Raw genomic sequence first — 26,563 nt, forward strand, 5'->3', positions numbered from 1 at the left:
CAAGGAAGTGGAGAGTATCTTCACTCACGTGGCTTAGCGACGTGCAATCCTGGTGTTGTTTTCATTCACTGTCCCACTTCATTCCATGAGTCAGATCAGAGGTAAAGTGCCAGATCTTTGTGACAGTCAGGTGGGGTAGCACACGCCTTTGTTGGGCACTATTAGATCCCCTACCAGATATCAGTCCATCAAACAGCTCATCTCAAATAAATAGGATTTGACTTTGTGGGATATTGTTTTATGCCCGATGTAGCAGAGTGAAGTGCAACCAGCAGAGATTGTGAGCAGACAAAGGTGTCTTTCATTTCATGGCCATATTCTTCCAGGACGGAGCATCATTTGCTCATCAGCTTTCCTGTTTATCTGTGGTAAAGACCAGTTCTGAACACCTAATACAAGCCAAACATTCACTAGCCTGCAGCTATGCCACTTTGTTGTCTATCCAATCTCACAAGCTAAAAGCACAAGGGCTTTTTGTTTGGAGAACACCCGTGGGTTGGAGGAAGTGGGATTGGTGATTCGCTAGACAGTACCCTTCCATCTGAGTCAGCAGTGACCCAACAGCACTGCCTTAGGAGATGCCTCTGTTGGCTGACATGCTGACTAACTGTTGACATAAAGTGCTAGATCCTTTGGCTAAAACTAAACTGCTCAGAGCACAAGGCAGGGTGCCATGCAAATCTGGCTTAAAACTCTGATTCTGCTGTGGCTGTCTGAATGGCCATCCCCCTGTGCTGTGTTAGAGCAGCTTGAGAGGCACTTTCACTTGGACAGGGCTGCAATGGCCACAGGGGGCAGAAAACACAATTGAAGATTACTTGGGGCCAACCACACCTTCTTTTCTGCAGCTCTTTCGCCTGCTACATCAACATCAGGAAGGCCCCTATGTTGGCTCTGTACTACTGACCCTGGGAAGATCTTTCATGAGTTTGTTAAGCCAGTTTTGCTGCCAGATTACACATCCAGTTTGTCACACGAGGCTGCCCTGCCCTGTGGGACCTGGCTCTAAAGAACGCATGCACATTAGGTAAGAGTAGAGGTGGTAGCCCTGGAATTCTGGCCAAATTCTTATTCTCCCCATTTAAATCCCCCAGCAATTTAGTTAGATACAGCATTCTTCATTTCCTTCTTTTTATGTAATTGATTTGATGGATACATCTGAACAATCTCCAGGTTCCACCCCAGAGATGGCTGCATATCATTAGCTGGTGAAACGATCTTTCTGTAGTCTTTATTTAAATCACGGGTGTGCTGTGAGACTGAATTAGTTAAAATTTGTAAAAGGCTCTCAAACTTCTTTATTGGCATGAATAATTGTTTTATTATTAAGTTATATTACAGTTGATAAGTTGCTTTTTTATGTTTCTGGGAATGGACCTTACCATTTTGTTCTGTAAGTCTGTTATACTTTGTGAAGGCTTACCTTTGCCACATGTGTACTGATATGTTCAAGAACAAGATAGGCTATTGGTACTAATTTATATCAATTTTGAGAAAAATAAAGAATTCAAAATAAAATCATCCCCAGCGTAATTTGAACAAATGTTGGCATTCAGCTTTTGGAAATATAGATAAAGATGAACATGTGCTCGCCCTTCAACCATTAAAAGATACATTTGAAGCATCTGAAGAACAAGAATTTTATTTTACTGCAGCTGGTTAATAATGTCATTCAATCCCCAAATTGTGTGCACACCCTCAAACCCTCTTGTTGCTAATTGTTTGACTGAACATTTCAGGAATGGCACATTCACTATCCAGTTCTTATCTATTGCTGTTTGGTTTGGTATAGTCATACAGAGCTTTCTGAAAATCAAAATCCATGTGGGAAACTGATTTTGAACTACAGTCTACTCCTAAAGAATGGGAAAGAGGTTCTGGATTATGAATTTAAAATTAGCACCAGGGTAGCAAAAGTACAGAGACTGCATAATAAGATAGTTCATAAAATCTGTTGGACTCTGTTGGAAAGATATAGCTTGTAAATATTGTTGGAGGTGCAACCAATCTAGAAGGAATTTGATAAAATTTAGCATATTATAGACATGCCCCAAAATTTGTGATTATGAAGCCAAAATATCAGATACTGCAAATTTTAACTGGAAATTTTATTTCCCCTGAAATGCACAATTAATCCTACGTGACTGTTCTTTACTATTATCCACTATTATGAGATTTAAAAGTAACTCTCCACAGCTGCCTGAGCTGCAGAAGGAATTTCTATCCCAGACCATCAGTTCAGAATTGGTACAGTGATTTGGATGAGGATGTGTACTCTGATGTATTAATTTATAAAATACAAAAGGGAGAGGTACATTTCTTGTATTATATTAGAAGTGACTCGGGTATTAATATTCGTATCAACCTGATAACCTCTTGTGATATTGAGAACACTGTATCCTAATTGTACATCATGCATTATTGTAGGAAACGATTCATTGGACTCAGACATTCAGAATTGTAACACTTTATTGTAGAGTTTATGTTTACGGCTTTCCTGGATCATGTTTTCTGATCAACTGATGTTTGGTCACCTCTGTTGCAAATTAAAATATGTAATCAGATGTTCAACTGTATTAATCTCCTGCTCTGATCTGACTGTATTTCAGTATTGTGTATATATATTTGTCACATGCTTCAAAAGATAAAAACAAGATTTTTATATATCAAAAAAGGGGAACAAAAGTTCAGCTGACCAAAGTTCATCTTCACTAAAATCCAAGTTATCAGATTCCCTTGTAGATTCCAATGCACAGACTATTATTCAGTTCCTCTTCTGAAGACTGAATGAGCATGAGACTGAATCCCAGCTTTGCCAGTGATCTGCTGTGTGGCCTATGACAAATCATTTAACTTGTGTCTCATTTTCTCCATAAGTAAAACAGGAATAATAATCTACTCTATCTGTCCCCGATCAGTGTAGGATCTGAGCTCCATAATACTGATCTGCCTGACATGGGAACTGGCAGGATTCATGTTACTGTAGTGCTTTGGAGATGTAAAGTGGTGTATAACTTAGGGATATTATTGTTGCCGGGTAGTGCTGATAGCACAGAATGGCTCCCCATTGAGATCTGAGCCAGGGGTGCATTTCCATGCTGAGTGCGTGATCCCCCTGCATACAGATTATAAAATCCTTTTAGGATACAAGCTGATAGATATAGGTAAGTTATTAACTTATACTGACAACAGCTGGGCAAACCACTGGCAGTTATTCATTCTTGTGAAAAGTCTGGACTTAGGCTGAACTGCCCACATCCTCTTCCTTGGAAGATCAGCAGCATCTGGAAGAGGAGTGTCCAACTCTGGGCAGGAATGGAAGAGTACAGTGACTATGCACTTCACAGGGTCCCCACGGCTTCTGATCTGGGAGTGCTGCTCTCCCACGCTAAGGGCTTGGCATAATCAGAGCAAAGGCATGAGGCCACGCCAGCAAGCTCAGCTGTGTGGGTGGCATTGTCTACACCCAAATACCTGGAAATAGTGCTTAGATACCAGACAGTTGTGGGTGCTATCTCAAAATCCAAGACAGGTCAGAGCGAGAAATCCACCTAGTAGACTTTTTTTTTAAAGAGTTTGCTTTATTGCATTTCGGATGAAAACATTTCTAAAACTCTCTACAAAGTGAGGGGCAATCTGCTTTGCTTGCAGCAGCATCCCAAAGATTTCTGATGTGGTTGGGGTGCCAAAACTTATAAGTTAAAGCAAACCTTGCTCTTTTTCCAATGCTCTGTTTGCATCAACTCTTTATTCTTGCCACTCTTTGCTCAAGCCATCCCACAGGCTTGTGTGTGTGTGACACACACATCAGAAAATGACCTGCATCCCTCAATATAAAAAATACGAATTTTAAAGTGCTTTTAAAGCTGCACTATGGTAAAACACCAGTTACATTCCAAAGGGACTCGATCAGACTGACATCAGGTCAAGAAACCAACTTCTGTTAAATCCGTATATTCTGCTCATTTAACGTTGGCTGATGGGAGGGAAAGAAACACCAAGGCAAAGCAAAACACCTGTATGCCGGTATCCTGAGCAGCTGCCTTACTTCCCAGGTTATTCCAGCACCTTTACAGACAGAAAACTGGGGCAAGTTTTAGTTCCTCGCCCACTCTCCTGTGTGTTTCCTTTTGCTTGTCGGTGTCTCTGGTGCACATGAGAGAGCTCAGCACCAACGCACCTCTTAGGGCCCAGCGCCCCCAACCCCAGGTCCAGCACCATTCCGTGGAAAGGAGTCCAGGGGCACATTGCCACCTGAGGAGCTACCTCGACCAGCCTCTGCCTCCCATTTCGCTCGTGCTACTGCAGCCTGAACTTGCTGTCACCTGCCTGCCCCGAGCAGCCCTGCCCACCTGTTAGCGAGATAGGCAAGAACCAGCGCGAGGGCTGGCATGTGTGTGAGGGTTTGAAATCTCTGCCGCAGCCCTGGGAGCCTTAGCACTGGAAAAGTGACAGCGAGCGAGAGAGCGAAGCTCCCCCCTGGCTGTGCTGCTGACGTCTCTCCTTCCTCTTGTTCTTTCCCTATAAAGAATCCCAGGCGCACACCAAACATCCCAGCAAAAGCAGATCAAACTGGGAGGGGTGGGGGAGAGAGAGAGAAATACCTAAACTGTGATCTGCCCAGGCACAAGTCCCACTCCTTGCAAGAAGCCGAAACGGTCGCCTGCTCCCGGGCTTGTGACTCCACCAGCAGCATGTAGCAGAGATCCCGTGGGCTCGTGTCAGCTGCAACAGCTACTGGGACGCAGGAGTTTTGTTTTGGTTTTTTCCCCACTCCTGTCTCGCAAGCCTGAGCGAGTTTAAAGGCTTCTTCCTCCAGATCCCTGCAGCACCTGCACCTCCCTGGATAAACAGACCTCAGCAGAGACTTTTGGTTACAGACACTTTAACCAGAGCCCAGCCCAAGGGAGGAGAGCGACTCAGAAGCAGCCGCTCAGTGACTCGAAAAAACTTTGCACCAAAACTTTTTTTGTTGCGGCTACTTTGCTTTGTTAACCCCTTTGGTCAGTTGTGTGACAGCTGCTCTTTTCGCTGGTCTCTCTACTTTAATCAGAGTTAGCCAAAGAAAAAGAAAAGAAAGAAAAACCAACCCCAACAAACAAAAAACCCCAGATCATCCCATGAGTTAGGAAGAGGGAAACAAGGAATAAAGTTATTCTGAAAAAAAAAAACACATTTGGCCGTCGAGAAGAGAGGGAGGCAAACAAAAACCTGTAGCAAAGCGAGGACGCAGTGAATGGAAAGCGCAGTTTCACTGGAATCAACAAGTGAGAACTTCTGGACGCCTCGTTCTTTCCCCCCTCCCCGCCCTTACCCAGCCTGAAGGCTTTGAAACGTTACTGGAAAGAAATTGCCCCTATTGACAGCTTTCCCTTCTTGCACGTTTCTAAAGGATATACTCATAAGTCACATCTGCACCAGCCATGATCCCAAAGCACTGCCCCGCCCTGGCTGTTGGGGTGCTTCATGGACTGCTTTGGCTACAAGGTAAGAGCAGTTTACACGTGGTTTTTTCAATCTCTCTCACACACTCACTCTCCTTTGATTTCACAGCGTATTTTTGCCCCGACAGCTTTCTCTTCTGTGTTGGCTCACTCCGGTGCGGTATCCAGGTTAGAAATGGTTCTCCCCCCAACCCCCATCGGCTTAAGGCCACTTCACAGCAAGCCACCTTGTCTGCCCCTTGTCAGAGGGACCAGTTCAAAGCAAGCCACTCCTGGATGCTGGCTGGCGGATTTCAATAAAGAAGAATGATAAATCCCTGGGTGGGATGGAGAGGAACGAGTTCCGCCGTGGGGGGAGGGTCTTGGTCGATGCCCCTGTCCCATATGGCTCTAGATCCTGGATTTCTAGCTTGGCCCAGCACCTTGCCCAGAGGGGGCCAAGAGCAACACTAGGGCTGGCTGAACTTTCCGTGTGTTTGTTTTTTCTCCCGCTGAACGCAACAGTGCACCTGAGTACACTAACCTCCTAGCGCCATGGGACACTGCGCGGTGTAATAACGCTACACGAAGCAGCAAAGCAAGGACTCTGTTTAAGGGCTGGGGACTTGTTAAAGGGGGAATTTGCAGTCCGGCTCGGTCATTTTCCGGGCCAGGGGGGTGAGCCTGTATTGTCACAGAGTTAAAATTGGTTTCCTTTATGGATGCAACTATTTCAGCTATGTTGTTGTTTTAATGGCCTGGGATGTTCTCTCCTGGATATGGTTTCAATTACTTTCTCCGGGTTTGGGCATCGTAAAGAGTCAAGGTAGCAGATCTGGGCAGCTGCCGCTAGATGGCGCTTGCAACTGCACATAGGCATCCCCGGTCCCGGTGGGGACTTCCCTTGCTGAAGTTGAGAGAAAGGGTGGCTTTGGGGTGGGTTTTCAGGAGAGCTGTGTGAGTGCTATGGGAGAGCTCACCTGGAGAGCAGACAAGCTCTTCCTTTGCATTTTAGAAAAGGAAAGTAAGCTTGGAAAGAGAGCACTGCTCTACCTGTCCCTGTGCTCTCATCCACCCACCCCAGGGCTTTGACACTCAGGTTCCTGTGCTAGTGAAGGCTCCATTCTCGGTCCATGACTCACATTTTTCTCCAGTCTAGCATTACTTAGCACTAGGGTGACCAGCTGTCCCGATTTTGTAGGGACAGTCCCGATTTGGGGGTCTTTTTCCCATATAGGCTCCTATTACCCCCCACCCCTGTCCCGATTTTTAACACTTGCAATCCCATCACCCTGCTTAGCACTAAGCTGCTCCCAGGCGCCCATCAGAAGAACCTTTGGGTTCTTTTCTTTTCAGCCCTAGCTGAACTTTCTCAGAGAGGCCCCTGAATTCATAACACTTTACTTTGAGCAAGTAATAAGCTTTGTGAGTTGCTCCCACAAATCACTCCCCTGTGCTTGCCCTGGGCTTTCTTCTGGAAGATCCCCACCCCCATTGTAGATGTGATACAGCCAGTGAAATGCCACACTGTAATGCCTAATTAAATAGGCGGCCAAAGGGCCAGTGAGGAATTGGCTTTGAAATTTCCTGTAATAAGTTTACAAGGGCTCTCGCTAGATATCCATTCTCTTACCAACAGCAATGGGAGCTCAGGTTTGAATACTTAAAAGGGGTCAGTGCTTCATTAAAATATTTGGAAATAGAGAAAGATGTATCTTGACATGAGATGCATTTGAAGGATTCCCCCTCAACACACACACACTCCTCTAGCTAACACTTCTGATCCCCCGCCTTGAGGCTTCAACAATTAGTTAAAAATAGCAATTTGTGGGGCTTAGTATCTTTCTCCTACAAAGGAACATTTCAAGTTGTATTTGATCATCTGAAACACCATGAAGAAAATGAGGCTTCAAAAGCCAAGTCAGTATGAAGTGTGTCTCTAGGCTCTAGGGATGTGGTTAATTTCCACCAACAATAATCAATAACCAGCTATATCAGGAAGACAGATCTGCTGAGGGATTCTGGTAGAACCGTAAACTGCCAGAGCTTCATTACTAGAATCCACATATTTGGTTTGGTTTATTCAGAGACTTCTAAAACACTCCCTCACAGTGCCTCTTGGTGTACGTACCAACATTTTAAACACTTGCTAGCAAGGGTCAGCCCAGATAAACTCAGAAACAAGCTCCATATATTCCTCACAAACATGCCTGAAGTAAACATGAGCTTTACATCATGCCTTAAAGGGCCAGTTTGAGCTCTGCAGGATCAACAGAGGAAGTGGATTCCATAGGCAAGAGTCATGAATACCCTGCGACCAGCCACCCTTAGTAGAAGTGCCCTAGCTGACCTCAGTTATTGTTAGAACATGTGGGGAAATAGGTGATTCCATAACTGATTGGCCTTTGTACATCAGTAGCAACATTTTGAATTGCACCTGGAAGCAAATAGGAAGTTTGTGCAGTCCTCAGAGAATTGTTATAATGCACTGTCTCTGGCTGACACTGCAAGTACACGGCCAGCTGTATTCTCCACTAACAGTAACTTTTGAATGGTCTGCAGAGCTTGTCCATATAGGGCATAAGACAGCAGTCCAGCCTGAAGGTTACAAAGGCATGTATTACCATGGCAATTTCTCTATCAGAGAGAATTAGTAACAAGTACCTGGCCAAGCACAGGCAGGAAAAGGCATTTCTGGCCACCAGTTCTTGCTGGGAACCCACAAGCACACTTACATGGCAACTGTTACTGAAAAGGGTGAGTTTACTCTCACAAAAATGGGCCAGGTACCAATATCACCCATTGCACCCTCTAAATATACTCCTTACCTGGCAGTCTTCCCCACACTGTATTTAGCAAGAGCTTCATCCAGCTCACTTTCATCCGTGCCCCGTCGGAGCCAGGCACTGAGAAGGGAGAGAGAGAGAAAATGCCCTATCCATGTCTGACAATAAAGAGGGGTAGAACTTTGTGTCATAGAATCATAAAACCATAGGGTTAGAAGGAACCATAAGGGTCATCTAGTCTAATCCCTTGCCAAGATGCAGGATTTGTTGTGTCTAAACCATCCAGGAAAAATGGCTATCCAGTCTCTTTTTGAAAACCTCCAATGAAGGAGCTTCCATGACTTCGCACGGCAGTTTGTTCCATTGTCCTACTGTTACAGTTAGGAAATTCTCTTGTCCTGCCCTTTGTGGCAAGACAGAACAACTTCTCTCCATCTTTTTTACGGCAGCATTCAAGTATTTGAAGACTGCTATCATGTCCTCCCTTAATCTCTTTTCCAAACTAAACATACTCAGTTCCTTCAGCCTTTGCTCACATGGCTTGCACTCCATCCTTATGACCATCTTTGTTGCTCACCTCCCAATCCTTTCCAGTTTGTCTACATCCTTTCTATACAGCGGTGACCAAAATTGGACACAGTACTCCAGCTGAGGCCGAACCAGTGGTACTAACACCTCTGATGACTTGCATGCTATGCCTCTGTTAATCCAACCCTAAATTGCATTTACTTTTTTTGCAGCAGTACTGCATTGTTGAGGTTGTGATCCACCATAACTCCCAGATCCTTCTCAGCAGTGCTGCTGGCAAATCAGTTATCCTGTTTGGGACAGACACCAAGGGAAAAGATATTTTCTTAGCTAAAACCCCAGCCACAATAGAGGACTTCAAGTACTCGCTCTGTTGCAGCTAATTAGTATTGGTTTGAGATGACTGCCACCACCACTCTGCCATCAGCCTCATGTCACAGGTCAGGAGACTACCGCTGTGACCTGTGTAGATGGCACATAGGGAATCTAAGAACATTTAGGAGTCACTGTATTGATGGTTGAGGACAAAAGTTGTGTCTGACTAGACCACTGATAGGTTGTATTTTCCCTGAAACCTAATCATGCCCATGGATCAGCAATGGGTCCTGCACCCTGACCATAGCAAAGCTGAGATTTGATTTCAGATCAGAAGAGGTAACAGGCAGACCATTGCTCGTTCCAGCAATCTCCAGCCCCGCTCCAAAATACCTAGATGTACTGAAATCATCTACAATAGTTCCATGCTTGTCATGGCATTTCTTCTTTGACGTTGTTGCATAGTTTAGTACTGATTCCTCTTAGCACAAGGTTGAAATGGTTCTGTTTGACTCTTATTGCATTTACAGTCTTTATTCTCTAAATACGAGGGCTGGTGGAAATTTTTGGCAAAAAAAATGTTGTTATTTTTCCTGGCTGAAAAGTGATTTGTTTGGGTGTATGGTGTTTGTTGTTGTTGTTCATGGTCAAAAAGGGGTTTTGGTTTGTTTGTTTTCAAAAACTCCTTTTTTTTCATAAATAGCTGACATGGACAAATTTGTCATTTTGCATGAAAAAGTTAATGCTTTTTTTGTTTTTAAATCCTGACTTTTTTTTTATCAAAAATGATTTTCAGTAAGTCAAAAATTCCAGTAACCTTTTTCAATAGCATCTTTCAGTGGTTTTGAGAACCATTTGAAAATAAAATCATGACAACTTTCAAAAAAATGAAAAGTGGATCTATTTTGAACTTTTTGACATAAAAACAACTTAGATATTTCAAAAAACATTTTGAAAATAGGTTTTCATTTTTCAACCAGACCTCCATATATTACTACTATTGAAAACCATCCCAATCATCGTGCTTCAGAGCATAAAATGATCACTGACTGGGGTCAGAAAGAAAGTTAGCTCCATGGGAAAATATTGCAATATTGTGCATGTTTTTGCCTTTCTATGAAGAATCCATCACTGGTCTCTGTTGGGGCTGGGATACTGGACTAAATAGACTATTGCTCACTTTTAATAAAAGCAAGTCTTATGTCCCACTGCTAATGTGATTTTCTAGGTATCTGCTGCACTGTGGAAAAATGTTATAAACAGTACAGAACTCTTTTTAAAAGCTAGTGTTATACTAAATTTCCTGTCTAAAACTGCCACATTCAAAACTAAGCAGAAAATAATTTTACCATAATTAATGTATTAAAGGAAGATTAAAAGTATTTTTAAAGTCCCATAATTTCCAGAGAGTAAAATCATACAAAACAGTTTACTGAGCACACAGAACAAATTCACTTGTTCAAGGTTTCTATAGGAATCTCCTTTTAATTTTTTTCAAACACTTTTTTCATTGAAAATGTTACAAGAATATGCATATACATAATTTCCCTCTTCTTCCTCCCCACCCCACATTAACACATCTAAATATATTCATCCACTGTTATAAAATGTTTCCAACTACAATACAGAATTTCACCAGTGCAGTCAGGAATAGGAGACTAATAGTTGGTTTTCCAAGCAGCCAGTGTTGTGTTTGAATGGCAAATGGAGAATCTGTAATGTGCCGTATGCACACATTAAATTGAGCTAGAATGTCTTATGCTTCTGTTGCATTTTCATCCAAAATACTTCACAAACGGTACACAACAGGGGTCACTTTCTCCACCACTGAAATGCAGGTGGAATGGGGAAGCTGTTTTCAGCTCACTTTGTAACAGTTTTTAAAACTGCCGGACGAATTTCAAACAAGTAGATTCTAACTGTCCAGATGAGCATTTGGGCAGGACATTGAGGCTAAGCCCCGTGTAGTTGCATAATTAACTTGATATTTTCTACATTTTCCTGGAGTGCTCTCTACCTTTTATTCCTCCTCTGCACTGGCTAGACTTCCCCGTTTTTGAGACTGAAATGGGAATTGCAAATGGCAGTAATTAAAAGACATTTTGGCTATCCCAACAGCCTGAGAGCAAAATAGATCATAGCCCCTAACATTTTCCTTCACAGCTTGTCTCAGATGACTGGCAGGATATTAAGCCTTCCTAACGCTGATAAGGCATTCTTGCTCCTGGGTACCTCATAACACAGGAGAGAAATAGGGCAGAGAGCCTAGCTCTGTATTCAGCCACTCTGGCCAGCAAGATAGGTTGTTTCAATAAGTGGAGATCCTGGTGTAAAAGTGTCTACAGTTCACTGGAATAAATGGTCTCTCACCTCACTGGGCTAGACACTTATTTTCATTTATTTTTTGTAAGGCACACGGAAAACAGCAGAACCTGCCAAAATCAACCAGTGCAGATTATTATCTGGAAATGCCATTTAATATAAATAGATGGTTGAAATTTACCATGGGAGCAATGCTGCACCAGGAGAAAGCTTGGGATCGCAAGCAAACTATATGGAGATATTTTCTGTATGACAGATGGAATCTTAAAAATGCATCCAGGCCCATTGTTCCTCAAATGAGGAGAAGGAGGAAGGCTAGTGGGATGGAGGCTAGGAGGAGACCATCTGAGGTGAAATGTAAACTGTCTGTATGTTGAAGGTACAAAATGGTCATTGCCCAAGTGTGGTGGAGTATATGCAAAAATAACATCCCATCTTTCAGTAGATTGATATGGCAGATAAAGAGCCAGTGACCTTCAGAAAAAAGGTGCCATGGGAGTTTGGACTGAGCTGGAAGGACACTCAAGATGGATGGAGTCACAGATTCTGTCCCAAAGCAGCAAAGGGGGTTGAATGGCCCATGATTACATTGGAGAGGAACTTCCCCTTCTACATCTGCCAAAGCACCCACAGCTGCAGAAACTGGCCATGTCATGGAGCTTCTGGGGGCTCAATGCCACAGACACAGCAAGGGCCAGGACTAATGTTAGTGTTGGGACTAGGATTAGTGTTGGGCTCACAGTAGAAGTGATCCAAAATGTGGCTAGATATACAGGGCTAGACTTAACCTTCAGGCTCAGCCCTGAGTAAGAGGCAGTGCATAGCTACACCATGCCAGGAGCAATCTGGGAAGCCCCTTAGGGTGTCACAGTTCTGCCCCTGTTGCTGTCTTGCTCTGGCTTCTTCAAAGAGCACCATTTAATTTTCCTCTTGCAACTGGCCAGTGAAGTGTGAGGGGGACCAAAGTCAGTCTTCGTCCTCAACCCACCCCTCTCCAATTTCTCTGTGGTGGTAGGAGTTTAATCTAGGGCTAACCTCTGCACCAAACCAGATCCAAGTTCCAGATAGCTGAGGGGAAAGAGGTTGTTACTACCCAGCTTGGCACATGCCAGTCCACAGGCTTTGCACATGAGTAGATAGTGGGTGGCATCTTCTTTTAATCTTATGAAGATTTTTAATTATGTTTTCAGCTTGACCCCATGGTAGTGCGAAGAGCACACCTGATTCCCTCTCACTGGTGAGGCTGATCCAGCATCTCTGTGCTGGTGACACAGCTCACTTAGAACCATCAAAGAGAATAAAAGCAGAACTGAATTGTGCACATGATTACCATTGGGCTTATCATATGACCTGATCCACTCTGCTTTATCAGCATTGAAACAAACTTCTATTTGATAGTGATGATGCTTTGCATTCATATGGACTCTTCATGGGTCTGCTTCTCCAAAGAGACACCAAAGCCCTTGTTGTGGTTCTATATCATGAAAGCTTCCAGCACTGTGAAGGAATTAGTAAATTTAGTGGGCTGGTGATGTCAGTAAAGTTAAACTGATATAAAGCCACCGTGAGTGAGATTTGAGTCAAGCCCTGTATTTTCAAAGCACTGTGCAAAATTTTACTAACTCATCCACTGATCTAAGCAGGTTGACCTGTTGCTCCATGAGAAAGTTGCCATCTTTTTAACAGGATAACTTAAAGCTACACACTCTGATTGTTTAGGAGGAAGTGAATAGAAATGGTTTTGAGAGGCACTGCAGTGCCTGCACCTTCAAGTCCTTTGATTAGTCTGCTCTTTAAGTACCTACTTTGTTGCGCTCACTACATCCTGTTCTCCCTTCCCTCTGCCAAAGCATTACCCAATCTACCCTCAGGTCTCAGGATTCCTAAAATTGTTACAGTTTGAAAGACCTAGAAGAATTTCTGAGCCCTGCTGCTAGTGGAAGCCTGCACAGTTTCTCTTCCTTGTACCCAAATTAAATTTGCTTCTTCCCTTTTAAGTTGGGACTAATGCAGAGGTTTGGCAAGCCAATGTGGGATTGCTTGTGGTTTACAGTTTAATCTCTTTAGCTTTCTTCAGTCGGATGCAGTAAGTTTTCATACCGTGCTGAACTTTATGAGATGTGACTTCTGCAAGCTTCCCTAATACGTGTAATCACAAAGGGATTCACAACTGGCCGACGGTGTGCTCTGAGCCAATGCAGCAGGCCCTTGTTGTGGTTCTAAAGCAGTAGTTTTTAGCACTGTGAAAGAATTCTTGAAGTTACCAGGCAAGAAGAAAACCACATTGTCTAATCTGTGAAGTGATAAAGGACCAAACAAATCAGTTTCCCATTATGCCCTAGAGGGAATGGCAAAAGCCATATGGTCCCAAAGATTTCAAAATTCAGCCAAAAACTGGACTCAGACCAGTATGTAAAGGAAATGTATGGACTTTCCTTCTATTTTCAGATCACATGCCTTCGTCTTTTGCATTTCCACATAGGTTTCCTTAGATCTTCCTGTGTTTTTCTTAACTGTGGGAAAGAGATTGCCAAGGAAGTGCAGAAAGGAGCTTGCAGGCTTTCTGGAATTGTTCTTCATTTGGGGGGTCAAGGAAGCTTGATCCTGTTATTATCTGTTCATTTTTTTAAGCTTCATGAATCCAAAACACCTCAGTCAAAACGCTTGCTTCCTTGGGGTTGCAGGTTAGGAAATTTCACGCCATGGGTCAAATTCTGCCTCATGATTACGCTAGTGTAAGTTTTGCATAGGAGCCCTGACTCCCATGGACTTACTTTGGATTTACCCCAGTATAATTGTAAGCAGAATTTGGCAGCACGTATTACTCACAGAGGTCTCCCGAAAGAAGACAGTTGCTGTTTAAGGGGCCAACCCTATATGGTGCTTTAACACACTCGATTACCATTGATGGCCATTAATGCTGGGTACACAACTGGAAAATGTTGACAATAAATGGAAAACAGATTTTCTAGCTTTTCCCACCTTGCAGGACCCTAGCCTAACTTATCAAAACTGGTGATGCAACAAACAGATTTCTTCTCCATCCACAGAAGGATGCAATCAGTAATTGGGGATACACAGCAGAAATAGGCTTGCCCCTACAAAGTTCTGATCCAGAGGCCAAATTCCCTCAGTCTTTAAAAACTGAGATTTAGTTTTGGTCCTTTATAGACAGAGGGGTCATCGGTGGTGATACATCTGAATCTGAACTTCCCAGATGTTTGGAAATGGTGGGATCTGGGGCTGGGGTCCAGGCCCATCTCCAGTTTGCATAGAAGTACTGTGTTTATTCTCCAGTGATTATAAAAAGATATTTTTTCCATGCTTCATCGCATGGTGCACTGCCTGCTTGAAACTGCCTCCTGGTGGGCCAGTAATACATGCCCATGCTGTTGTATTTGGAATGTTTTCTAACAGCAGTCCTAATTACCGTGCTTCTTCATAGAAGAAATGCTTGTTGCAAGACAGTAGTGTCTACCTGTGTTTGCAGAGAGGAAAATAAAGTCTTGTGGATGGTAACCAGCAAATCACAAGGTCTCTGTCTTTCCTTACAGAAAAATTAATCTCCCATGTGCACAATATTCTGCAGTCTCCAGCCCTATGTCACTAGCCTACCCTGCCTTGTGTGGCAGTAACCCACTCTCTCCACTGCCACAACTCTCATTGCACTTCACCCATGAAGGCTCTTGCTTCATGAATCCACCTTACAAAGAAGAGTGCAGAGGGCATGTGGTCATCTGAACCAAAAATCCTGCACCACTTTGTGAAACAAAAGTTTTCAGATCACCCCAAATGCTGTGGGCCAGAATCCCTTCTCCCTTGCACTCATGAAAGTCCAGTGGGACAGATTCTGCTCTCCATCACCAAGACATAAATCCAGACCTTTGCTTTCAGTGATAGTACTTCAGGTGAGAGGAGAATGGAGATCTGCATTGCTGCATTGTACTATGTGTCTGTTTCAATTACAATATTGTTGCAGCAGGGACAGTTGGCCAAATTCATCACTGACATAAGTGCAGCACCACTGAACTTGGCCTCGTATCTTTCTGGTTGTTTTCTGAAGTGCCCAACAAACGCTATTGACAATAGTATCTCTCTCCTCTCTCCACCAAAGCATTAGATACAAATAAAAGAAGCTAGTAATAAATACTGTTGGATGTGTAAACTGAAAACAACTGGCCTAGTCTAGCTATCTTGACACGAGTTCTCCCTCTGAAGCCAGTGGGACTACTTGGATGAGCAAAGATGAATCGCTTAAGTAAAGGTTGTAGGAGGAGTCTTACAGTTTGAACAGACCTTCCTAACTCAGGATGGGCAAATTTAGTTTGGGTTAAATAAAAGCTGAGATGAGTGTTCGCTCCAAATTCTAATGAACTGATTCTTAGTTATTATTTGCATTACTGTAGTGCAATGAAGCACTGAAGTCAGTTAACTACTTAAAAACATCATGAACTGCCTGAAATGCCTTTTTTCAGCCATAAGTGGAAGATCCAAAGTAGCACAAGCGATTTCATCAGGGTCCTTCTGGGCCTGCTGAAGCCAGTACCTGAAGTTTCCCTGAGATACAGCCTGATCTGGCCTGCCAGCTAGAACAAGGAGAATAAAGCCTCCATGCCGAACTTCTGAACCTTGTGCTCAGCTGCTAAGTCTAACATATGGGGAAGGAACATGATTTGAAAAATTGCTCCCTGCGCTTTCCAAAGACTGAGGTTTTCATTTGATTCAGTTTCCTGGATTGTCTGTGTTGAAGGACTGGGATTGCCAAAGAAGCAACTCACTCCATCTTGCAATTGCGCTTTTGTGCAGGTGGAGACAAGATTAGTTCATTTTTAAGCCCCATTCCTCTATCTTGGAGGGTGTATAGGTAGCACTTTTTTCCAATGCCTGTCATGAATAGTCAGATGAAATAATAGTATAACGTGTGGGGGGACACTTTATCTAGATCTAGCTATAAACAAACACGAAGCAAAGAAGTTAACAATGGTTTCAGCTGCACAAGGCCGCAGGAGAGAACAAAACAGCAAATTTGGCCAGTTTAGAAGATTCTTCTGCTATTACAATGAAACGATGATTCAAGTAAACAATGATGTCACCTGGAGACCCTTTTAAACACAGTTTAAGCTATTACACAGTGAGAGACAGAGAGAACCAGCTAACCTTTCCACCTCTGCACATTTTTCCTTTACAAATGGATGGCATCGATGTAGTTTTTATTTCATTGTCATACATTGGGCTAAATTCTGCTCTCAGATATACAGTGGTGTAAAACCACAGTAGCTTGACTGAACACCATGGAGAGACTCTGGATTTGCTCTAATTAACAAAAGCAGGGTTGTTGGGTTTTTTAAAATTACAATTTATTTTAAGTTTCCTGGCATAATATAGGTCAGATGGGAGGTCATTGAGAACTTCTTTAGTCAAAGCACTGACACTTCTTAGTAGGGCTCTAAACTATGGGTTTCATTGATCATGTCTGCAAGTCCTGTCTTATGTAACATACTTGTAAAGTGTGTCTTGTCCCCCTCATGTGACTAGTCCACATAGAGGATAACAGCCTGCTACTGTTACTAGCTAAGGGAGTTGCTTCTTAAGTTCACATCTGTTTTGGTGCTGAAGAGCCCACACTCAGGTTTTACACAGTCCTTACTCAGGCAAACTTCCCACTGAGTCCAGGTCGTTGGGATTTGGCCCTGTAAGAATGTCCACAGAGATTCACTAAATTCCCAGAGTCCTACTTCAGCATGAACTAGGGCTTGGTATAGAAATTCCTAGGGGCAGTGTCTCCTTTGGCTATCTCAAATTGATTAGCCTATTCTGCTTGGAAAGAGTGCCACATTTTCATCACATTCCATCATCGCAGCCTAATGACGACTTTCCAACATGTAATGATACCACGTCTCTGGGAACTGAGAGGCTAATTACCAAGAAGTTGCTAATGACTACATTTACAGTTTAATTGCTTGATCCACTGCTATTTCAGGCTCTGATTTTGTCCACTGAAGAGACAAACTAGACCTTAGGTTTTATTTGTTTATGTTTTTGGAATTCCTCTTGGCATTCTGGGCTGCAGTGATATGCGGGCTGTTTCCTCACTGTTTTCACACCAAGGCAAATTAATACAGTCAGCATCATGCTCTAGCCCATTGTGGTTTTGTAAGTTTCACAAACACATAAAATGTAGCTTACTCCTCCAAAACAACTTTGTGTGTAATGAAAGAGAAGTAGAGGTCAGAGGGATGGCCTCACACTCAGGAACTGCAGAGTCCCCAGCAAGAAGCGTGCAGGAACCAAAGTGTGGAGAGAAGAGGGAACTCGCAAGAATCTATCAAGTCTTTTTTTTTTTTTTTGCACCTTTTTTGGATCCAGACAGTGTTGTAAACCAACATTCTCATCACCAGTCATTTAGTTAGGGTGCCCTATAGGAATAAGATGGCTCATGTCCTTTGACCTGAAACCAGTAAGATTCTGTTAGGAAGCCTTTGATCAAACAAAACAGTGTGTTTTCAAGCTGAAATAATAAAGTGTGATTTTACTACCCTAGATAAAACATGCTGGGTTGATCTGCCTTAAAAATAACCTTTACACTTAATCTTTCATATTATTGTTCTTTATTTGCTTGAAATGTAGCCACTTTTTTTACTCCACGGTCAGTTACCTATGTTTAATAAATAAGATGAAGAGGGTGGATCGTACTTGTCTCCTGCTGGGGGCTGTAGTTAATTCTTATTGGAGTTGTTTGTGCAAAGTATTTAATATTACTATTACCTATAAGTACTGGCCTCTCTCTTCCCGGTTGTACTATCCAACAAGTCAGAAGAAGTTATTGCCCCACCTAGACTTATAGTCATAGAGGTTTAGGCAAGAAATAACCACTAGATCAACTAGTCTGGCTTCCTGTATATCACCGGTCACCAACCCCACCCAGCAGGCTAACCCTAAACTTGTCTTACACAACACAGCCAGATAGAAAGAGGGGCTGGGACATCCCAACTAGCCTTTCAGTGCAGGGTAACACCCTTTGGAGAGAGAATCTCCCGTTATAGTCCCAAGAAAGTGTGCCATCTTTTTGTTGTTGTTGTTGCTTTAAACAACCCTCATGCCTGAGTCCAGAAGGCTCAGAACTCTTGGAGAGTTTCTGCTGGGTGAATGCAGCAAGACAAAAGGTGGTCTTTTGTCTGGTTATAATCAGGCCTGCCGACAGCAATTCTGGGCCCCAGAGCAGAACAGTCAATGGATGCTCTTCCGGCATGGCCAGGGCTTCCTCATGCCTGCCTGGCTGCCTTTGCCACCATGGGTACCACCCCGCACCTGTCTAGGAGCCCTGTGGCCTGCCCGGGCGATTGCCCCGTCCCCCACTTCCCTCCTCGTCAGTGGGCCTGGCTATAATCCAGAGTTTTCAGTTGCAAAAATGGTTCTGTGCTACTGAGAAAACTTGGGGCAAAAGGCTGGAAATGTCATGCTCTGATTGGGTCTGGTGGAAAAACTCGAAATGAGCTGGTTTGGATTTGCATGTGAAATGGTTGCGTAGCACCATCCCAAATCCATGTGCATTTTCAGCACATTCCTCACCACTGCATTACAACATGCTTTAAAAAATCCCCTTCTTTTTGACATTATACATTGATTTGCTGTCTGTTGTTAAGCCATACAAGTTTGACACTGATGGGAGAGATTATACCTATTATCATGTTGGTGTCTGAGCTGTGCACTTGAATTGGGAATTCTGGTCCAAAGATGTTCATCTTAAGACAGTTTACATTCATAAAATAACGGTGTCTTTCAGCAGCAGGCAGCATACTGCTTGGGAAATGATGTACAATGAGGACCGATCATTGTTGGAGAAATGATTGACTAGAATTACCTAAACAAGTCAGAAAAATGAGGGATACAGTTAACAGCATCAACCTCTTATCAATGTAGATCAAATCCATCCATTCATAGAACTGTCTAGGAGAAGTTCAATAAGACGCGTCACAGAGATGTGCTGCAGTAACCAGTAACACTGCCAATGCAATTCTGCAACGTGTCCACTAGGTGCTGTTCTGCTCTGTAGAGAAGTATTTTTGCTGCCCAGATACACAGCTCCGAGGGAGAGTGGAGAGAGGAACATGTATGCTGATGGAAAGGTCGTTGTCATCTCTGCAGCTCCTAGGCTAGCTGATAGGGGACAAAGCATTGGTCGACCCCTCTCTCTACCAAGTGTCATGAGCCGTGGAGCCAGTCTGAGGAAGTGCACAGCACGGACCCTATCAGAACAGAGTGCAAGCCTTTGTCCTGAGTGAAGGGCCAGATATGGTCCTTAGTCCATAATCCAGTGAGTGATTCTCTGCACTAGGGAAATCCAGCGGGGTCACAGGTAGGGGTATGTAGTTTGTACTACAGGCTTAGGGAGTCTCTGGAGCTGCCACTTCCACACACTCTTGGTGAAAGGAGATTAGTGGGCATACTCCTCCCCAAATACTCGAGATGTGACACATGCACACCCATGTGGTGGAACAGGCCAATCCACTCCTGGCTGTGCTGTACCAAATGTGCTAGTAATGATCTCTATGTCTGTGATATAGAAATAGGGATAGAATCAGAGAGGGAGGAGGGGAGGGAAATACTGGTAATCTCCCATTCCCACCTATAAAGCAAGCCTTGCTCACAAGCTAAGCCCACCCACCTGAAATGCCAAAATGAGATCTGGCGTGTGCAGATCTTCACAATATGATTGTCCCTCTCCTTTCTTGCATGCTATGATCTGCAGTGAAATAGTTGACAATGCCATCGTTAAAAGCATCAGCATTAGGGTTCAGAGTTAACACTTCATTGTGCTGAATAAAGCAGTTATTGTTTTGCCGAGCTGTTGTTTCAGGCTTCCTGTGTAAGCCACACCCACTTCATTATGATGAATAAAGAAGTTATTGTTTTGCCGAGCTGTTGTTTCAGGCTTCCTGTGTAAGCCACACCCACTCAGCAAGGCTTTGTTCCCAACCAATGGTGGCTGGGCCACAGGTAGAGGTTGGTGAGCCTGGTACAACATGGTTTACAGCTTTGCCTTTTAGGTGTTTAGATCCAGAGGGCCAAGGTTCAGTCTCAAAAGCTGACGACCCAACAAGGGGCACTGTGTAACACCTGCAAGCTTGGGTAGGCACCAGTTTATAGCTAGCTCACACTTCTGAAGTTTTCTGTGCGATAATAAACCCTGGAGACTTTTTTTTTTAAAATGTAAGCTTAGATTTTGCCACACCAGATCACATTTTTCAAGAAAGAAGTATCAGACCTCTGATCATTGTGAGTAAATCCAGAATAATCCCTGTGCACAAACACTGTGCTTTCTAGATTTCTTATAAATATATACATTTACAAGAACCAACAAACAGTGAACATCAGTAAATTCTAAAATGTCCCTTGTTTACACTGGTTATACATAATTCCTTGAGTGCAAATGGAAATTATTTGTACTTCTCAATAAAATGGGAAAGGCAAGTTCAAATATTAATACAAATATTAATGTTAACATAAAAAACAACTTTCAAAAGAGATCACATAGGTTAAGAATGGCCATACTGGATCAGACCAATGGCCCATCTATCCCAGTATCCTGTCTTCTGACAGCGGCCAATGCCAGGTGCTTCAAAGGGAATGAACAGAACAGGGTAATTATTGAGGGATACATCCCCTGTCATCCAGTCCAAGCATCTGGCATGCAGAGGCTTAGTAAAACCCAAATCATGGGGTTGCAGCCCTGACCATCTTGACTGGTAGCCATTGATGGACCTATCCTCCATGAACTTATCTAATTCTTTTTTGAACCCAGTTATAGTTTTGACCTTCAAAAAAATTCCCTGGCAACAAGTTCCACATGTTGACTGTGCATTGTGTGCAGAAGTACCTCCTTCTGTTTGTTTTAAACCTGCTGCCTATCAATTTCATGGAGTGACCCCTGGTTTGTGTATTATTTGAATGGGGTAAATAACACTTCTTTATTAACTTTCTCCACACCATTCATGATTTTATAGACCTCTGTCATATTTTCCCTTAGCTATCTATTCCCTTAGCTTAACAGTCCCATTCTTTTTAATCTCTTCACATGCAGAAGCTGTTCCATACCCCTAATCATTTTTGTTGCCCTTCTCTGTACCTTTTCCAAGTCTAATATATCTTTTTGCAATGGGATGACCATTATGGCATTATGGTATTTTCTGTCTTTTGATCTATCCCTTTCCTAATGGTTCCTAATATTCTGTTTGCTTTTTTGACTGCTGCTGCACATTGAGCAGATGTTTTCAGAGAACTGTCCACAACAACTCCAAGATCTCTTTCTTGAGAGGTAACAGCTAATTGAGACCCCATCATTTTGTATGTGTGGTTGTGATTATGTTTTCCAGTGAGAATTACTTTGCATTTATCAACACTGAACAGCTAGGTTAACAGATATAAAGTGTAGGTTCAGTGTCACAGACTATTTTTTAAGTGACAAAAATAGATTTTGTGATTTAAAAAAAAACCCTGCATAGTCTGAAGGAGCTTTTGAAAACAAGACGATCTTGACTGCTGGATTGCAATCCATGGGGGAATAGCATTCTCAGAAAAGAATGTGCTGAATGTAACTGGTCCCTTATGTGTGCTATGATGTTGCATGCCTGCCTACTCCAAAGCATAACAATTCTGCTTTGCATGTTGTGGATTAAACCTCACAATTTTCCTGTGGGATAGGTTCAGTATCTCTCATGGCAGAGGAGAGACAGGACTAGGCTGCAATGAATATAAAGAGGGATCTTTATTGAGGTTTCTGGACACAGGCAAACTTTGTGGTTCTCTCTGGTTCTTTAACATAGTCAGTGCTGCCTACTGTCACTACACAGGGAGTCCTTAAATTTTGGCATAGACTGAGAAGCCATGGAAGAGCTGCTGGGTTTATGGCACTAGGTCCATTTTACAGATGTTGAAATGGAGGCACAGACATGAAGGTCCAAAAGTGGCCTATGGTTTCTTTTTTGTTTGTTTGTTTGGTGACTTGAGTCTTGGGTGCCCTGTTTGAGACATCCTAAATCACTAGCCACTTTCAAAAACATTGTTCTAAGCAACAGACTTGCCCATGGCTAGAAGGGAAGTCACAGAAGAGGTAGGAGTAGAATGCAGAACTTCTTGCCTCCCTAAGGACCATCATCTTGCCTCCCTAAAGACCTTCCTTCGTATCTTAGCATTAACCTCAGGTTCTGCTGGGGACCAGGAGTCACCTTGATTGTGTTGTGCTGGGGTGCGGTAGAGGTTATTGAATGGAGCGCTTCTATCTGCAAAGTATATGACAAGAGAACTGAGAGGCAATTTAGTGCAGAGTTCTTGGTGTCTCAGCTGAGGTCAGGTAACCAGGGTTGAACTGATGTCCTTGAGAGTAGGTGGTAATGCTAGCTTTTGAAAGGCTGCCTTTTTCTTTTGGTCAGTATTGTTCTAATTAAATAGTAGGAAGAGGTAATGCTAAAACCACAGCATTCTCTTGTGAGCCTACTCACTATTAATCATCCCGAGCGGAAACTGAGCACTCCTTCAACTAATTTTATTATATACAAACTAATTAGTCACTGACCTTCTGGAATTGGATGGTGCAGTTGCTTGAGGCATTAGCTTTACACCTTTGGGAACATGGGTCAAAATCGGGCTTGATCCTTCATAGCTGAAGCGAGTTTGATGTGCTCAGACTAGCCCCTTGCTGGACATATTGCTTGACAAGGAGGCTCTGTTCAAGAGAGGCCCACCAGGTTGGAGGTGCATTGCAGAACATCATGGTGTGAGTGGGAGGATCAGGGGCAGAAGAGCAGAGGCTGCTGCATGTCAGGACTGAAGTGCACAGGTGAAACTCTATGAGGGAAGTTAGCACAGTGCCTGGCCAGAGCTAGCGCCAGTAGAGAGGAAGGACATTCCCATGGTTAGGGGCATTAGCCAAGATCTTTGGAAACCTGGCTTCCATTCCCTGCTCTGCTGAAGACTCCTTGTGTGATCTTGAGCAAGTCCCAGCCTCTCTGTGCCAGATTTCTCCCTCTATAAAACAGGGATGATGGCACCTCAGTAGGATATTGGGAGGATATACATTAAAGACTGTGAAGTGCTCTGATCTTACAGGGACTGGGGAAATCACAGGACCTTGACTAGTTCCTCACTTCTATCAGCAGTTAAAAAAAAAGTCATTAAGTTTATCCTGATGTGTAAGAAATCACCATCTCTCCAGTCCTCTGAATAGGCTGGAACATGTCTTGGTTTTGACCATTGCTCTTTTGCACCTAGTATGTTGTGCCACAGGCGACTTTGAATAGAAATGAAGCCAAGCAGATGAAAACGATTTAGGAAAGAACGGATCTGTCATTGTTATCCTATTTTCTGTAAACAGTTCTCAGCAGATTATAAAATGCATGACACCAGCTGATAAAACACCACATAGTCCATCCACCACTCCCACTGGCTGGTAAACCACAGGGCACGCCCTGTGCATCGCCTGCTGTGTATATGCTCACGGTTCACACTATCAACACCCCCAGTCACATTCCCAGAAGATTTACTTACATCGATTTTTTACACATAATCCCATCCCTGGTTGTCCAATGCAATTTGCTAATTTCCCTGGGGGGGACGATGATCATTGTATATTCAACGGGCCCCTAAAATAACAATAAATAAAATAAATAAAGGGTGTCACTTCGATTGTGAATTTGCTCCAAAAAGCCTTTAGTTTTATGTTAAGTGTGTCTGCAAGCACAGGGAAATTCTCAGTTAATTTCCTGCTCCCTCTAATGGGTTTCTTTAGTATCTGCTGCAGCTAAAGGATTCCAGTTCGATAGCTGTTCTAATCGTCCCCCAGGTATGCCAGCATCTGAGATGCTTCTTAAAGAGCTATCATACGGTGCTGAAGTGCGATCAACTTGTTCTTGCTGTCACTGAAATCAAGTTCCTACGTTGAACTCAGATGATGGCCTGGTCTCTCACACCTCCACAGCCTGCATGCTTTCTTACCCATTAGTCCCAGCACAAATAACCTTACTGCTATCAGCCTGTGCAACAAGTTCATAAAGAAATACTTTATTTACCACAGCTGAGGAAGCAAAAAGAGAAATCCAGCTCATCTGGAGCTTGTTTATTGAGGAACGCTCTCTGCGACCTCCTGCGTTTTTGGAAGGGATGATTTGCAATTGGAACATCACTCTATACGAGAGCTGAGAAACATTGATCTCCATTTGTCTTCATTTGTTAACCTCCCCCTAGCTCTGTGTATTTGCACAGTTTGAGGCTACAAACTAGGAATATGCCTTACCTTGTGTAGGGGCATAGAGTGAGCTCAGTCCGACTCGCACTGCAGTTGAAGGCAGTCTTTCCAAGGAGGATCTTGTCGTTAAGATATAAGATTGGGAGCTAAGTTACCTGGGTCCTAATTCCTGGCTCTGCTGCAGACTTCCTATATGACCTTGGGTAAGAGACTTCCTTATTTGTGCCTCAGTTTCCCACTGTGTATAACAGAGATTACTTAGCAACATCACAAACATGTTATGAGGTTAAATCCCTTGGATGTCCGTAAAGCACTTTGCAGCAGATCCTCGGATAGAAGCGACAAGTATTATTACTGTTGTCCTATTAGAGTTGTGTTTTCTCAATTTCATGCATTCTCATCTGACAGCAGCACCTGCCCAAAACTAAATTGAGAGCTGACAGATAAGTTTAGGTGTCAGTTTCCACAAAAGACCCTCTGATTTTGAGAACGCAGGATAGCAGAGCACCATTCACATAGTGACCTCAGCATATGTACATAGATACTTCAACAACAATGTCTATCTGGGATGGTCTAGATAGTATTTGGTCCTGCCATGAGGGCAGGGGACTGGACTCAATGACCTGTCAAGGTCCCTTCCAGTCCTAGAATCTATGAAACACAGAACTAGATACATAGCACACATAGATCTACAAACCAAATAAATAAATAAACAAACCCATGCATGTACTGGGAGTCAAACATCTCTGGCTTTTACTATGTCTACACTAGCACTTTTGTCAGTAAAATATATGTCGCTCAGGGGTGGGAAATAACACCCCCCCACCCCACCCCCGAATGACATAAGTTGCACCAACAGATGCACTAGTGTGGACCATGCTATGTTGGTGGGAGATGCTCTCCCACCATCATACCTATCGCCACTTGTTGGGGGCGGCTTAATAATGCTGTGCGGAGAGCTCTCTCCCTTCGGCACAGAGCGGCTACACTGGAGATCTTACCAAGGGACAGCTGCATTGCTCGAGCTGTGCCGTTGTAAGGTCTCTAGTGTAGACATAGGACTAGCCAATTTGTGACGCTTCTGTCTATGTGAAGGATTACTCGTACCTGAAATGCTTGGGCCAGGCAGACACATGCTGATGAGGATATTAGTTTCCAGAGGGTTACGTAACATAGCAGGTATGTTGGTGTGCCTCATCCCCAGCTGGCAGGGTACCACATCACAGAATTACTGCCCTTTATGGCCCTCTCAAAAAAGTCTCATCTGAGAGGCTGAGGACTGACTGGATTATGGATGACAAATTCCTCTCTCACCCTTAGAGCAGATCAGAGGTACGTTGGTGGAACAAGTTTGGCCTAGTGAACTCTGTACTATGCCAGGTTTTTGGACAAATTTGGCTTTGCTTTCCAGGGCTTATAATCTGGCACCTTTTACAGACTAAAAAAACCAATCAAATTATTTGGAGGTGTATAAAGTTGATCTCTGCAGCCAGACTAAGAATTTCATGTACTTAATCCCTTACTGAGGAGCTTCACTCACTTGAAAGAGAGCTAACATAAATGAGTTTTCCCTGGAACAGTCTCGCCTGGCATTTAATTAAGAGGACAGCAGCTACATATTTAAAAATTAGCTGGGCATTATCACTTTCCAGGGCTATCATTCTTCTCCTCAGGCACAGCAATCCATTTGGACTACACTGTGGGTTCAGTATCTTTGTGCTCAGGCGTGCCATATTCCCAAGCTTGTTGTCTTTGGCACATTCACTATTTTATCTGCCGGAGCCAACGTTAATGAAAAATTCCACTTTTCAACACAGCGACACTTCTGCTGGGAATAACAACCTGCTGTGACCCCTTTCAGCATCGGAGAATGGCAGGATAACAAAAAAATGGAAGATATTTCTGAACCTCTGCTGGCCAGGGCTTTGGTTACTTTGTGATAGGTATTT

At 43.3% G+C, this 26,563-nt stretch overlaps 1 protein-coding gene across 2 annotated transcripts in view; it reads left to right on the forward strand.

Moving 5' to 3' along the window:
• Positions 1-5,324: 5,324 nt before the first annotated feature.
• LOC116819796 (vascular endothelial growth factor receptor kdr-like) overlaps positions 5,325-26,563 on the forward strand; it is a 178,066-nt gene continuing 156,827 nt past the window's right edge. For both annotated transcript variants that reach the window (XM_032771797.2, XM_032771796.2), the window contains exon 1: positions 5,325-5,487. In XM_032771797.2, the coding sequence (XP_032627688.1) occupies positions 5,424-5,487 (64 nt within the window). In that variant the 5' untranslated portion in view covers positions 5,325-5,423. The remainder of the gene's footprint in view (positions 5,488-26,563) is intronic.

This window comes from Chelonoidis abingdonii, chromosome 8, assembly GCF_003597395.2.
Source record: "Chelonoidis abingdonii isolate Lonesome George chromosome 8, CheloAbing_2.0, whole genome shotgun sequence".
Taxonomy (NCBI): Eukaryota; Metazoa; Chordata; order Testudines; family Testudinidae; genus Chelonoidis; species Chelonoidis abingdonii.